Below are 16,377 nucleotides of genomic sequence, written 5' to 3'. Positions count from 1 at the left end.
TCATGTGTAGTATGTATTTGTTCTATACCATGTACTGATTCCATGTATATCATTGTTCACAGTTTCACCGCATCAATATACCAATACGTTTAATAAAGAACAGACTCAACCACAGTCTCCTTATTGGACCCCGGTATAGCGGTTTAGCTGACTGTATAGCTACATATGAGCCTGCCTCATTTAGTGAGGACAGAACACACGTGTTTCGCCCTCCAACCAGGGCTTCGTCAGGGTTGCACTACAGCTTCCCGCCACCACTCTGCTCGTTCCCGCTCACTGTCACCCTTTTATATTCTCCATGCCTCCCATTCTCAAGTTCAAAGGTCTGTCCAGAGAACTAAGATCACCCCCCTGCAACTCGGGTGACAGCACCGATGGTTCCGGACTCGTCCCTGACACGCACACCAGGGTCGGTTCTCCTTAAGGTACCTTCACACGAAACGACATTATAACGATATCGCTAGCAATCCGTGACGTTGCAGCGTCCTCGCTAGCGATATCGTTTCGTTTGACACGCAGCAGCGATCAGGATCCTGCTGTGATGTCGCTGGTCGCTGAATAAAGTCCAGAACTTTATTTGGTCGTCCGATCGCTGTGTATCGTTGTGTTTGAAAGCAAAAGCAACGATACCAGCGATATTTTACACTGGTAACCAGGGTAAACATCGGGTTACTAAGCGCAGGGCCGCGCTTAGTTACCCGATGTTTACCCTGGTTACTAGCGTAAAATGTAAAAAAAACAAACAGCACATACTCACATTGCGTCCCCTGCAGTCTGCTTCCTCCTCTGACTCAGCGCCGCAAAGTGAAAGTGAAAGCAGCACAGCGGTGACGTCACCGCTCTGCTCTCACTGTACGGCGCTCAGTCAGTCAGGAAGTGGACGCAGGGGGACGTGAATGTAAGTATGTGCTGTTTGTTTTTTTTAGATTTTACGCTGGTAACCAGGGTAAACATCGGGTTACTAAGCGCGGCCCTGCGCTTAGTTACCCGATGTTTACCCTGGTTACCAGGGGACCTCGGCATAGTTGATCGCTGGAGAGCGGTCTGTGTGACAGCTCTCCAGCGACCAAACAGCGACGCTGCAGCGATCGACATCGTTGTCGCTATCGCTGCAGCGTCGCTTCGTGTGAAGGTACCTTTACACTGCTTTGGGATAAATTAGCAGCTGCTCAACACACCAGGGGGTGGACAGATGATCAAAGACAGACAGACCTAACACAAAGCCTGACTCCATCTATATGCTATAACACTTTTCACCAGATAACATCTACAGTGAGCTGAGGATGGATATACAGCAGTGAGTATTGGATACAATGCAACAGATGAATTATAGCAGAGATTCAGCAGGCAGTGTTGTTATAAGAATAGATAACATCCATCAGGAAATCCGCTCCCAGCCACCAAGTGCTGTTACTCCCATCGCTTTCTGCATTTCCCCTGGCTCACTCTCCACATTTGATCCCATCACAGAAGAAGTCTCCAGGCTCATCTCTTCTTCTCAAATACAAGATCTCAGATACAGATACCATAATCAATAGTAGTCCTGCGGAGATCAATTACATTTCAAGCCTTAGTATCATGAACAGAGCTATTTGAACATACAGTACGGGTGCACTCACAGAAACGTGTGCTGCACCATAGGAATAGGATATAGGCACAGAGCTACTACAACGGGGGTTGATATAACCACCGATTACAAAATTATAAAGTGCCAGTGCATGAATAAGTATCAAGGCAGTTAAACTCCCCTACTTTTACATAGGTATAGGGATACAACTATCCCTCACTTCATCGGGACACATTATTTCTATACCTTTAAATATGCACTGACACTTTAAATAACAATGTAATGCTTTGATTTACCTGTCGGGAACATCGGGTGACTGGTTGGTATTGCTTAAATAGATATATGAGATACTGTGGGTATTACTGCCCTTTTCAATCATGGTGACTGTGTATTGGCTGCATTATGTCAGTACGTTACTAGTACGCATGTCCCTGATGCAGACGTTGGCCGCTGCATCGCTCCCGGCGCCTACTAGTGATGTGAGCGGGTCATTGACGTCATTGGGGATTTCCCCGTAACCCACACCGCCATGCTGGCGCCGGGTGTGATGTGGCGTGCGGCGCCGGCGATGTCAGTTACATGCGACACCACATGGTAACGCAATGGAATATAAAAAGCCAGACACCGGGGACATTTATATCATTTTGGCCCCCCGAGGAGGCCGAAAGCGAAACGCGCGTACGGGCGCCTGTGTGCACCAATGGATACCGATGTGGGTAAGAGCATATAATTGGAACATTTTTTCCTTTACATAAGGTTGTTTACTATGTGGTCATTGACCGTTTTTGAAGTGAGGGATAGTTGCATCCCTATACCCATGTAAAAGTAGGGGAGTTTAACTGCCTTGATATTTATTCATGCACTGGCACTTTATAATTTTGCAATAGGTGGTTATATCAACCCCCGTTGTGGTACCTCTGTGCCTATATCCTATTCCTATGGTGAAGCACACGTTTCTATGGGTGCACCCGTACTGTATATTCAAATAGCTCTGTTCATGTTACTTAGGCTTGAAATGTAATTGATCTCCGCATTTTATGTTGTAATTCTATTGCAAATAAAGTTTACCCCTTTTCTTATACATTCTTTGTGATTAATGTGCTTCAGTTTTTCGGTTTCTTCATCTCTTCTTCTCGTCCGACTACATTCACTACTGACCCCATTCCCTCTCATCTCCTCCAGTTTCTCTCTCCAGTCGTCACAACTCACCTAACTACACCTAAATAAATAAATAATAATAATAACTACAATCTTTAATCTCTCCCTCTCCTCAGGCATTTTCCCATCCTCCTTCAAACACTCTATTATTACTCCATTATTAAAGAAACCTGCTCTCGACCAATCCTGCACAAATAACTACAGACCAGTCTCCAATCTCCCCTTCATCTCTAAACTCTTGGAGAGCCTGGTCTACTCCCGTCTTACCCATTACCTCTCCACTCATTCCCTCCTAGACCCTTCACAGTCCGGTTTCCGCCCCCTACATTTGACAGAAACTGCACTCATCAAAGTGACCAACGACCTTCTGACAGCAAAATGTAACGGTGACCACTCTCTGCAGCTTTCGACATTGTTAACCACCCTCTTCTACTCTCTAGGCTCGTCACTACACATGAAGGAAACTGCTCTCTCCTGGTTCTTTCTGAACGCTCTTTCAGTGTTTTGTTTGCTGCCTTCACTTCATCTCCTCTTCCTCTCGCTGTCGGGGTACCTCAGTGCTCAGTCCTTGGCCCCCTTCTCTTTTCTCTCTCTACATGGCCCCAAATGGACAGACCGTCAGCAGATTTGGCTTTCAGTACCATCTTTATGCTGATGACACACAACTATACACGTCATCCCCTGACCTTACCCCCGCTGTACTACAGAACGCCACTGACTGTCTGTCCGCAGTCTCTGACATCATTTCTGCTCTCTATGTGAAACTCAACGTCTCCAAAACTGAACAACTTCTGCTCCCGCCTTCTACTAACCTCCCTAAATCTGACATTTCCCTATCCGCGGGTGGCACCATAATAACACCCCGGCAGCAGGTGCGCTGTCTGGGTGTTATGTTTGACTCCGATCTCTCCTTCACATCCCATATACAATCTCTTGCCCGATCGTGCCGCTTACACCTAAAGAACATTTCTAGAATCCGCCCTTTTCTCACCATGGAATCAACAAAAACCCTTACTGTCGCACTCATCCACTCCCGCCTGGACTACTGCAACGCTCTAATTAATTGGCCTCCCCCTCACTCGACTTTCTCCTCTCCAGTCCATCCTTAATGCAGCAGCCAGGGTCGTCCATCTGGCTAATCGTTACTCAGATGCATCCGCTCTTCGCCAGTCGTTACACTGGCTGCCCATTCATTACAGGATACAATTCAAAGTACTTGTTCTCACCCACAAAGCTCTACACAGTGCAGCACCCCCTTACATCTCCTCCCTCATTTCTGTCTATCGGCCTAGCAGACCACTGCGCTCTGCAAATTACTTCCGTACCTCCCACTCCTGACTCCAAGACTTCTCCCGTGCTGCACCAATCCTCTGGAATGCTCTACCCCAAGATATTAGGACCATTCATAATTTGCATAGTTTTAAGCGCTCCCTCAAAACATATTTGTTTAGAGCGGCCTATCACATTCCCTAATCAAAGCCATTTTATGTGTAAGGGTACCGTCACACATTGAAATTTCCATCGCTACGACGTTACGATTCGTGACGTTCTAGCGATATCGTTACGATATCGCAGTGTCTGACACGCAGCAGCGATCAGGGATCCTGCTGAGAATCGTACGTCGTAGCAGATCGTATGGAACTTTCTTTCGTCGCTTGATCACCCGCTGACATCGCTGGATCGTTGTGTGTGACAGCGATCCAGCGATGTCTTCGCTTGTAACCAGGGTAAACATCGGGTAACTAAGCGCAGGGCCGCGCTTAGTAACCCGATGTTTACCCTGGTTACAAGCGTAAACGTAAAAAAACAAACCGTACATGCTCACCCGTCGGTGTCCTTCAGGTCCCTTGCCGTCTGCTTCCTGCTCTGAGTGCCGGCCGGAAAGTGAGAGCAGATCACAGCGGTGCTGCGCTCTGCTCACTGTACGGCTGCACTCAGAGCAGGAAGCAGACGGCAAGGGACCTGAAGGACACCGACGGGTGAGTATGTACTGTTTGTTTTTTTACGTTTACGCTGGTAACCAGGGTAAACATCGGGTTACTAAGCGCGGCCCTGCGCTTAGTTACCCGATGTTTACCCTGGTTACCCGGGGACTTCGGCATCGCTCCAGCGCCGTGATTGCTACGTGTGACCGCAGTCTACGACGCTGGAGCGATATTCATACGATCGCTGCGACGTCACGGATCGTGCCGTCGCAGCGATGAAAATTTCAATGTGTGACGGTACCCTTAGTGTGTGTGTGTGTGTAGCCCAATTCACTATCCCCATCTATCCCCCACCCCCTGAAGACTATCATTGTAAATACACACCTGTACTTTGTATCTCCCCCACCTCATTGTAGATTGTAAATTCTCACGAGCAGGGTCGGCTTATTGTGCTCCAATTATTGTATTGTCAACGTTGTTACTTATGACTGCTGTGTTTGAAACTGTTAAGCTGTAAAGCGCTGCGGAATATGTTGGCGCTATATAAATAAAGATTATTATTATTACTATACTATTAAAAATAGTTGCAGGATCACAGAGCCCCATAGGCATAGTTTATATGCCCCAGACACGTGTATCTAATCCCATAAGGGGCATGGATGATACCCCCCATACTTGTGTATTTAATTATTATTATTATTCATTTTTATAGCGCCATTTATTGCATGGCGTTTTACATATGAATCCCATCATGTGAGATATGCCCCAGACTAGTGTATCTAATTTCATTATCTGAGACAGTTAGACTGAGCCCTGTATCTAGATACATGGAGGGTAACACATGCTGGAAATAATTGCCGCACGTGATACACTCCACGTATCTAACCCAAGCTTATGATTCAGAGAGCAGCACACTAAATAACAGAATCAGCGCTGCCGTCTGCCTTCGGTGAATCTGTCTACTTGTCAGTATCACCCTTCAGTCACCAACAAAATGGCTCCGCACTGTAATCCTAAATTTAACACTTTCTTATCTTTTTGCAAACACCCAGAAGGGGAGGAGAGGAGCGATGTCACACACAGGTGATCAGACCCCGCCCACATTTACTGCAGTGCAGTAATGTGAGCTAATTGTACACTAGGTTTTCATGGCAAATTTCAGCAGCTGCTCCCCCTAGTGTTTAATAGTGGAAATACCAAACATCTCTTTCAATGGAAGTCTTCAAAGGTTGGACACACGTATGTCTGAGATGGTTTAGTGAATCCTACATTGACCAGGGGGCTGGAAACGATGACCCCTGAGGTCCCGTCCAACCCTAACATTCTAGGATTTTTACATTATTTTTTTGGCACCTTACTTTTAACTGAGCTCAGAATAAGCAGAGACGTAAATGAAAAACTGCTGAATCCACATATATCAACCTACTCAGCTTCTCTTGTTCTACAACCTTGGTGTGGGACCAGTCGCGAGAACAGGGCTGTGAAATTCCCCATGGGGATAGAGCAGTGATCACATGTGAGCCACTGCTTTATTCATTCTTTATAAACCAGCAGAAGATAGTCGGAGAATGTGCTTGATTATTTCCAACAGTTTCATATTCAATGGAGTTTCTACAATGCAAACTGACGATGCTCCTAAACTCCTAGTAATAAAAGAACAAAGGCAAAATAGAGAAAAAAGTGCAGCTCAGGTTATTTTCCCAGAGAAAAAGGAAAAATACATCACACTTCAGCCCTGGTCACAATAATGATCCTCGTCATCGCTGAACATACAATAAAACCAGAAGAACAAGTTTAGCAGCGCCTTCTCTGGTAAACATGAGTCACACATTTCTTCTTCCCCGTTTCTGCTCTGAGCGATGGCGTCTGCTGGTCTAAGAAAGGAGCTGAACTGCTCTATCTGTATGGACATATATACAGATCCTGTAACCCTGAGATGTGGACACAACTTCTGCCGGGTCTGTTTTGAAGATGTGCTGGATACAGAGGGCGGGTATGGAGATTATTCCTGTCCTGAATGTAGAGTAAGATTTCACAAGCGGCCTCGACTACAGAAGAACATAACGCTGTGTAATGTAGTGAAGAATTTCCTGTCTCTTCAGACACATCAGGAGGAGATCACCGGGATCTGCTGCACTTACTGTGTGGACTCTCCTGTACCTGCTGTTAGATCCTGTCTGCTGTGTGAGGCTTCTCTGTGTGATAAACACCTGAGGGTTCACATAGAAACAGCAACAGATCACGTCCTAACAGAACCCAGCATTTCCATGAAAAACAGAAAATGTTCCATCCATAGGAAGATCCTGGAATATTACTGCACCGAGGACGCTGCTTGTATCTGTGTGTCCTGCAGTTTGGCCGGAGAACATCGGGGACACCGGGTGGAGATGCTGGATGAGGCCTCTGAGAAAAAGAAGAAGAAACTGAGAAATGTTCTGCAGAAACTGATCACAAAGAGAAGGAAAACTGAAGAAAGAGTCCGGAGTCTGGAGGAGCAGAGGAGAAAAGCTCAAGAAAAAACATCTGGAAAAGCCGAGAGAGTCACTGCCCTGTTTATAGACATCAGGAGACGGGTGGACGACCTGGAGAAGAAGCTCCTGAGTGATATCAAAAGGCAGGAAGAGAAAGTGTCACTGTCACTGTATGATGTGATCCAGAAGCTGGAAATAAAGAAGGACGAGCTGTCCAGGAAGATGAGACACATTGAGGAGCTGTGTAACATGACGGATCCACTGACTGTCTTACAGGAACCAGACACCGGTGACTTGTGTGATCCTGAGGAGGAGGAAGATGATGAGGACACAGGAGGACATGATGGAGGTGATCAGGGTGCGGAGCTGATCTCACACATATCACACACATTGTCTGATATAATAAGAGATATAAATGTCACCTTCCATGTACAGGATCCTGCAGACATATTACTGGATGTAAATATGGCTTCTAATAATCTCCTTATATCAGACGACATGAAAACTGCGACCTGGACACTAATAACAGAAACAGCAGAGAGATTCCAGTATTATCAGGTGATGAGCGGGAGGAGATTTACCTCAGGACGACATTACTGGGATGTGGAGATCAGTAGATCTGTATTGTGGATGGTGGGAATGTGTTACTCCAGTATAGACAGGAGGGGGCGCCATTCACACATTGGAGATAATAACAAGTCCTGGGGTTTATATGGAGAGCTGTGGTATAATAATAATCAGTATTCAGTGATACATGACAGTAAAGTGATCCCGTTACCTCACCAGATCTCCAGTGATAGAGTCAGGATATGTCTGGATTATGAGGCCGGGCTGTTGTCCTTTTATGAGCTGTGTGACCCCATCAGACACTTACACACCTTCACTGCCACCTTCTCCGAGCCCCTTCATGCTGTGTTATATGTATGTAAGGGTTCTGTAAAGATATCAGGAGGAGCTTAAAGGAACCGTCATCACAGAAGAAATCTACCCAGCGACTGAGATTAAAATATGATTGGTGGAGCAATCAGCCAATAGGTAGCACCAGTGAGAGGGCTACATCTAGGCTTTCTTTTCTTCAGAGAACCAACAAGAGAATTCTTCTTTTTTTGTTTTTATTTTTATTTGTAGTTTATATACAGTACAGATCAAAAGTTTGGACACACCTTCACAATTAAAGATTTTTCTGTATTTTCATGACTATGAAAATTGTAAATTCACACTGAAGGTAACTATGATTTAGTATATATTTTTTTGTTGCTTTTCTACTCGTAATTCTTTACTTCTCTCTATATATTCTGGCATGTATGGTCATTTAATGCCCCCATAGAACGCTATATCTGATAGTCAATACAATTTCTGCAACAAATACATGATCATAGATTATTGCAGTCTGTCTTTCAACCACAAAATGGTGTAATTGTGCGTCAGTTTTCCACTGGGTGCACACAGGGGTTCACAGCTAAAACTACTGGAAAGGGATTCCACATACCGTATATAAAAAACAGGCATGGCTCCTCCACTCATATCCTTCCTGAGGAAACCAAAAGGCGAAACGCGCGTCGGGGTGGACTGGTGGTAAATATATTATCTTACTTTGATTTACTATCTTATTTCCTTTCCTTACCTGCCACATTCATTATTTAAACATGGAAATCATTCCTTGCAACCCATGCATTTATATATGTGCATCCTCAATAGCGCTTATTTATTCTATGCTATAAATAATATATTCTGTTACACCAGCATTTTATTGCATTTTTCATGACCGGCTGTTTTCTCCCTTTTTTGCATATTTAAAGTCACTAACACGTTACATCTAACAACTAGCACCTTATAGGCTTTTGCACAGCAGATCGAGCTGTTGTATTGTAGATGGATACTATTTTTTATTGCTTGGATTTGCAATGATTTCCAGAAATTGTGTTTCTTTAGACTTTTACAAGATAATTATTTACATACATGTGTCTTTTCCAACCAGTGGAGTATAGCTGCCATCTTTATTTTGTATTTATTTATATGTAATCTATAAATTTCTCCATTGGAGCTGGAGGCTTATTAACCTATTTTTAATCTGCCATTCATTTTTTATATGTAACTAAGATGCCACCTGTTTATTATCTGAATTGTATTTCTTTGTTTTATGTGTTTTTAGCATTTTTTGTAATTAATAAAGATTTGTTGTTTATACTTTATTTTGGATGAATTCTGTACACTATAGAGTTACAGAGGAGAATGCAGTGTTGTCATACTTGGTAAATTATAACGTTTATTATTTTTACAGGCACTTTGCAATTTTTACAGTATAATAAGATGAAACAACATCTATTGACTCCTCTGGCATGGAAGAGATGATTTGTGGATGTGTTAGTGGCTAAAAGCTCCTATACAGACTAGACTAATGTTGGCCGAACCTGTCATGTCAATCGGTGTCTTTCTCGTAGAGAACACAGGAGCCGAATGAGCTTTCCTATATTTGGTAGAGTCGGCTGAGATGGCTGTCAGACAAACGATTGGCCAAAGCATTGTTCGGCTGACAGCCATCTAATGCATTTCAGGCTGTAATTTTCATCCTATTATTCATTCTTAGACCTCCTGATATGCTCTTTATCTTGTTTTAGACCTTTATCCAGTGGTTGTGTCACTACCAGTAATACATGTAGAAAAGCCGTGGAGACACCATCACGTGTTTCTCAACACAAGCAATGAATAGCCAGCACGGTTTCATAAATGAAGAGAAAAAACACCTCCGCACAGCTGTTTTTTGCTAGACTCTGTTTTCCAAAAGAACCCTTATAACAGAAAAGCTGGCAAACTAATCCCTTATGCATTCAACGGGGTGCAGCTTCCAATAGTAACACAATATTGTCCATGAGAGAGTAAAAAAGAAGTGCACTTACCCGTATATAGTAGTCACAATTTTATTCGGACATATTACAAAATGTGCAGGGAGGGGTGTGAAAAAACGCGGACAACGACCGTTTCGTGCCTCAGCACTTCAGCGGGTCCTCCCTCCTTGAGGACCCGTTGAAGTGCTGAGGCACCGCAACCGGGGCAATCGGGAAGAGTGAAGACGAAGTGCCAGAATCCCCATCACACGTGATTCATCCAAGAACCATGTATCTAATTCCATCATGAGCATGCGTGATTCGCCACCGTCCCGTGTATCTAGTCCCATCAGGAGCATAGGTAATACACTCCAGATCCATGTATCTAATTCCATCATGGGCATAGGTTATACACCCAAGACCCATATATCTAACCCCATCATTGGCATGTGTGATACGCCCCAGACCTTTCTATCTAAACCCATCACGTGTGATTTGCCTCATACCCATGTATCTAATCTCATCATGGGAATGGGTGATACACCCCAGACCCGCATATCTAATCCCATCATGCAAGATAAGCCCCAGACCAGTGTATCTAAACCCATCTTGACGGATACGACCCAGACCAGTGTATCTAATCACATCATGTGGTACAAATACACTGAGCTCTGTATCTAGATATGCAGAGTGTAACCCTCGGTGAAATTAATCGTGCACATGATACACACCACGTATCTACCCCCAGCTTATGATACAGAGAGCCGCAATAACTAACAGAACCAGCGCTGCCGTCTGCCCTTGGTGAACCTGTCAACTTGTCAGTATCACCCTTCAGTCACCAACAAAATGGCTCCACACTGTGATCCTAAATTTAACGCCTAACTTTTTGCAAACACCCAGAAGGGGAGGAGAGGAGCGATGTCACACACAGGTGATCGGACCCCACCCACATTTACTGCAGTGCAGTAATGTGAGCTATTTGTACACTAGGTTTTCATGGCAAATTTCAGCAGCTGCTCCTGCTAGTGTTTACTAGTGGAAATACCAAACATCTGTTTCGATGGAATTCTTCAGAGGCTGGACAGACATCTGTCTGAGATGGTTTAGTGAATTCTGTATTGAGCAGTGGGTTGAACACGATGACCTTGGAGGTCCCTTCCAACTCTAACATTCTAAGATTTTTTTATTTTTTGGCACCTTCCTTTTAACTAAGCTCAAAATAAGCAGAGACGTAAATGAAAAATTGCTGAATCCACATATATCAACCTACTCAGCTTCTCTTGTTCTACAACCTTGGTGTGGGACTCCCATCAGTCCCGAGAACAGGGCTGTGAAATGCCCCATGGGAATAGAGCGGTGATCACATGTGAGACACTATTTTATTCATTCTTTATGCATCAGCAGAAGATAGTCGGACAATGCGCATGATTATTTCCAGTTTCATATGTAAGGGGGTGAACTGTAGTCCCACTGAGAGGGCACTAGGACCCTGTGGTTTTTGCTTGCTGCAGCAGAGGACAGACCCTGCAAAACTCCCGGAGACAATGTGTGCTGGGGGGTGGGGTCTGGTGTCTCGTGTGTAAAGTGAGACAAGGAAGTGGGAGCAGAGAGAAAAAGGCGGGAAGAAAAGGCAGAAGCTGCTGTGACATCTTAAAAGAGACTGTGTGTGGATTTACTGCGAGTGTGTTTGGAGGCAAAGAAGCTTTTTAGAGAGACTTTTGTTGCTATCGTTTCCTGGAGAAGAGCTAACCCTTTATCTAAGAAAAGACTGAGACTTTACTAAAAACCCAGTATGTATTTGGAAGTCTGTGATTCCCTGTGCATTGAGTGGAGAAACAAGTCTACAACAGACTGCTGATATAGAGACGGACGGGTTGTCATGGAAGCATTCCTAGGAGCTACAGAAGCAGAGACAACATCGTGAGACCACTAACTAAGTCCCCGGCGTTTGGGCTCGGCATCGGCCGACAAGACAAGAGGAGCTTGCTGTAACTTATTGGCGCTGAAGATATGGACTGGCTGCAGCCTGTGCGGATTCCTGCCTGAGAGGAGATCCATCTCAGGATACGGTACCATAAGTTATAGATACCCGGGTATCCCTGCGCAGAGTGTTTAACCCCTTAATCCCATCTGACGTACTATACCGTCGAGGTGGGGTGGGCCTTAATTCCCACCGACGGTATAGTACGTCATACGCGATCGGCCGCGCTCACGGGGGGAGCGCGGCCGATCGCGGCCGGGTGTCAGCTGCATATCGCAGCTGACATCTGGCACTATGTGCCAGGAGCGGTCACGGACCGCCCCCGGCACATTAACCCCCGGCACACCGCGATCAAACATGATCGCGATGTGCCGGCGATGCAGGGAAGCATCGCGCAGGGAGGGGGCTCCCTGCGGGCTTCCCTGAGACCCCCGGAGCAACGCGATGTGATCGCGTTGCTGCGAGGGTCTTACCTCCCTCCCTGCCTGCTCCAGACCCGGATCCAAGATGGCCGCGGATCCGGGTCCTGCAGGGAGGGAGGTGGCTTCACAGAAGCCTGCTCAGAGCAGGCACTGTGAAGCAGCCTGCACTTCTCTCAGATCGATGATCTGTCAGAGTGCTATGCAAACTGGCAGATCACCGATCTGTATTGTCCCCCCCTGGGGCAAAGTAAAAAAGTAAAAAAAAAAAATTCCAAATGTGTAAAAAAAAATAAAAAAAAATATTCCAAAATAATGAAAAAAAAAAAAAAATATTATTCCCATAAATACATTTCTTTATCTAAATATATAAAAAAAAACAATAAACGTACACATATTTAGTATCGCCGCGTCCGTAACGACCCGACCTATAAAACTGGCCCACTAGTTAACCCCTTCAGTAAACACCGTAAGAAAAAAAAAAAAAAAACGAGACAAAAAACAACGCTTTATTATCATACCGCCGAACAAAAAGTGGAATAACACACGATCAAAAAGACAAATATAAATAACCATGGTACCGCTGAAAACGTCATCTTGTCCCGCAAATAACGAGCCACCATACAGCATCATCAGCAAAAAAATAAAAAAGTTATAGTCCTGAGAATAAAGCGATGCAAAAATAATTATTTTTTCAATAAAATAGTTTTTATCGTATAAAAGCGCCAAAACATAAAAAAATGATATAAATGAGGTATCGCTGTAATCGTACTGACCCGAAGAATAAAACTGCTTTATCAATTTTACCAAACGCGGAACGGTATAAACGCCTCCCCCAAAAGAAATTCATGAATAGCTGGTTTTTGGTCATTCTGCCTCACAAAAATCGGAATAAAAAGCGATAAAAAAATGTGACGTGCCCAAAAATGTTACCAATAAAAACGTCAACTCGTCCCGCAAAAAACAAGACCTCACATGACTCTGTGGACCAAAATATGGAAAATTTATAGCTCTCAAAATGTGGTAACGCAAAAAATATTTTTTGCAATAAAAAGCGTCTTTCAGTGTGTGACAGCTGCCAATCATAAAAATCCGCTAAAAAACTCGCTATAAAAGTAAATCAAACCCCCCTTCATCACCCCCTTAGTTAGGAAAAAAAAATGTATTTATTTCCATTTTCCCATTAGGGCTAGGGTTAGGGCAAGGGTTGGAGCTAGGGTTAAGGCTACAGTTAGGGTTGGGGCTAAAGTTAGGGTTAGGGTTGGGGCTAAAGTTACGGTTTGGGTTTAGATTACATTTACGGTTGGGAATAGGGTTGGGATTAGGGTTAGGGGTGTGTCAGGGTTAGAGGTGTGGTTAGGGTTACTGTTGGGATTAGGGTTAGGGGTGTGTTTGGATTAGGGTTTCAGTTATAATTGGGGGGTTTCCACTGTTTCGGCACATCAGGGGCTCTCCAAACGCGACATGGCGTCCGATCTCAATTCCAGCCAATTCTGCGTTGAAAAAGTAAAACAGTGCTCCTTCCCTTCCGAGCTCTCCCGTGTGCCCAACATATGGGTTGGGTTTACCCCAACATATGGGGTATCAGCGTACTCAGGACAAATAGGACAACAACCTTTGGGGTCCAATTTCTCCTGTTACCCCTGGGAAAATACAAAACTGGGGGCTAAAAAATAATTTTTGTGGGAAAAACAAAGATTTTTTATTTTCACGGCTCTGCGTTATAAACTGTAGTGAAACACTTGGGGGTTCAAAGTTCTTACAACACATCTAGATAAGTTCCTTGGGGGGTCTAGTTTCCAAAATGGGGTCACTTGTGTGGGGCTTCTACTGTTTAGGTACATTAGGGGCTCTGCAAACGCAATGTGACGCCTGCAGACCATTCCATCTAAGTCTGCATTCCAAATGGCGCTCCTTCCCTTCCGAGCCCTCCCATGCATCCAAACGGTGGTTCCCCCCACATATGGGGTATCAGCGCACTCAGGACAAATTGGACAACAACTTTTAGGGTCCAATTTCTCCTGTTACCCTCGGGAAAATACAAAACCGGGGGCTGAAAAATATTTTATGTGGGAAAAATTTTTAGTTTTATTTTTACGGCTCTGCATTATAAACTTCTGGGAAGCCCTTGGTGGGTCAAAGCGCTCACCACACATCTAGATAAGTTCCTTAGGCGGTCTACTTTCCAACATGGTGTCACTTGTGGGGGGTTTCTACTGTTTAGATACATTAGGGGCTCTGCAAACGCAATGTGACGCCTGCAGACCATTCCATCTAAGTCTGCATTCCAAATGGCGCTCTTTCACTTCCGAGCCCTTCCATGCATCCAAACGGTGGTTCCCCCCACATATCGGGTATCAGCGCACTCAGGACAAATTGGACAACAACATTTGGGGTCCAATTTCTCCTGTTACCCTCGGGAAAATACAAAACTGGGGGCTAAAAAATAATTTTTGTGGGAAAAAATTTTTGTTTTTATTTTTATGGCTCTGCATTATAAACTTCTGTGAAGCCCTTGGTGGGTCAAAGTGCTCACCACACATCTAGATAAGTTCCTTAGGGGGTCTACTTTCCAACATGGTGTCACTTGTGGGGGGTTTCTACTGTTTAGGTACATTAGGGGCTCTGCAAACGCAATGTGACGCCTGCAGACCATTCCATCTAAGTCTGCATTCCAAATGGCGCTCCTTCCTTTCCGAGCCCTCCCATGCGCCCAAACAGTGGTTCTCCCCACATATGGTGTATCATCGCACTCAGGACAACTTGGACAACAAATTTTGGGGTCCAATTTCTCCTGCTACCCTCGGGAAAATACAAAACTGGGGGCTAAAAAAATAATTTTTGTGGGAAAAAATTTTTGTTTTATTTTTACGGCTCTGCATTATTAACTTCTGTGAAGCCCTTGGTGGGTCAAAGCGCTCAAAACACATCTAGATAAGTTCCTTAGGGGGTCTACTTTCCAAAATGGTGTCACTTGTGGGGGGTTTCAATGTTTAGGCACACCAGTGGCTCTCCAAACGCAACATGGCGTCCCATCTCAATTCCTGTCAATTTTGCATTGAAAAGTCAAACGGTGCTACTTCCTTTCCGAGCTCTCCCATGCGCCCAAACAGTGGTTTACCCCCACATATGGGGTATCAGCGTACTCAGGACAAATTGTACAACAACTTTTGGGGTCCAATTTCTCCTGCTACCCTTGGAAAAATACAAAACTGGGGGCCCAAAAATAAGTTTTGTGGGAAAAAAAAGATTTTTTATTTTCACGGCTCTGCGTTGTAAACTGTAGTGAAACACTTGGGGGTTCAAAGTTCTCACAACACATCTAGATAAGTTCCTTGGGGGGTCTAGTTTCCGATATGGGGTCACTTGTGGGGGGTTTGTACTGTTTGGGTACATCAGGGGCTCTGCAAATGCAACGTGACGCCTGCAGACCAATCCATTTAAGTCTGCATTCCAAATGGCGCTCCTTCCCTTCCGAGCTCTGTCATGCGCCCAAACAGTGGTTCCCCCCCACATATGGGGTATCAGCATACTCAGGACAAATTGGACAACAACTTTTGGGGTCCAATTTATCCTGATACCCTTGTAAAAATACAAAACTGGGGGCTAAAAAAATCATTTTTGTGAAAAAAAAGGAATTTTTATTTTTACGGCTCTGCATTATAAACTTCTGTGAAGCACTTGTTGGGTCAAAGTGCTCACCACACATCTAGATAAGTTCCTTAGGGGGTCTACTTTCCAAAATGGTGTCACTTGTGGGGGGTTTCAATGTTTAGGCACATCAGGGGCTCTGCAAACGCAACATGGCATCCCATCTTAATTCCAGTCAATTTTGCATTGAAAAGTAAAATAGCGCTCCTTCCCTTCCGAGCTCTGCTATGCGCCCAAACAGTGGTTTACCCCCACATATGGGGTATCGTCGTACTCAGGACAAATTGCACAACAACTTTTGTGGTCTAATTTCTTCTCTTACCCTTGGGGAAATAAAAAAATGGGGGCGAAAAGATCATTTTTGTGAAAAAATATGA

General features: G+C 44.5%; 1 protein-coding gene across 1 annotated transcript; it reads left to right on the top strand.

Annotated features, from left to right (window-relative positions):
* The first annotated feature begins 6,197 nt into the window (after positions 1-6,197).
* On the top strand, positions 6,198-9,308 carry LOC143777012 (E3 ubiquitin/ISG15 ligase TRIM25-like). The gene has a single exon (XM_077266900.1). The coding sequence runs from the start codon at positions 6,510-6,512 to the stop codon at positions 8,079-8,081; it is 1,572 nt and encodes a 523-aa protein (XP_077123015.1). The 5' UTR covers positions 6,198-6,509; the 3' UTR covers positions 8,082-9,308.
* Positions 9,309-16,377: the final 7,069 nt, after the last annotated feature.

Source organism: Ranitomeya variabilis, chromosome 5 (assembly GCF_051348905.1).
Source record: "Ranitomeya variabilis isolate aRanVar5 chromosome 5, aRanVar5.hap1, whole genome shotgun sequence".
Lineage (NCBI taxonomy): Eukaryota > Metazoa > Chordata > Amphibia > Anura > Dendrobatidae > Ranitomeya > Ranitomeya variabilis.
This window is presented reverse-complemented; position numbering and strand designations above follow the sequence as displayed.

Excerpts from the sequence above, each read along its gene's own strand:
- LOC143777012 (XM_077266900.1), top strand. The coding sequence starts at position 6,510 with ATGGCGTCTGCTGGTCTAAGAAAGGAGCTGAACTGCTCTATCTGTATG.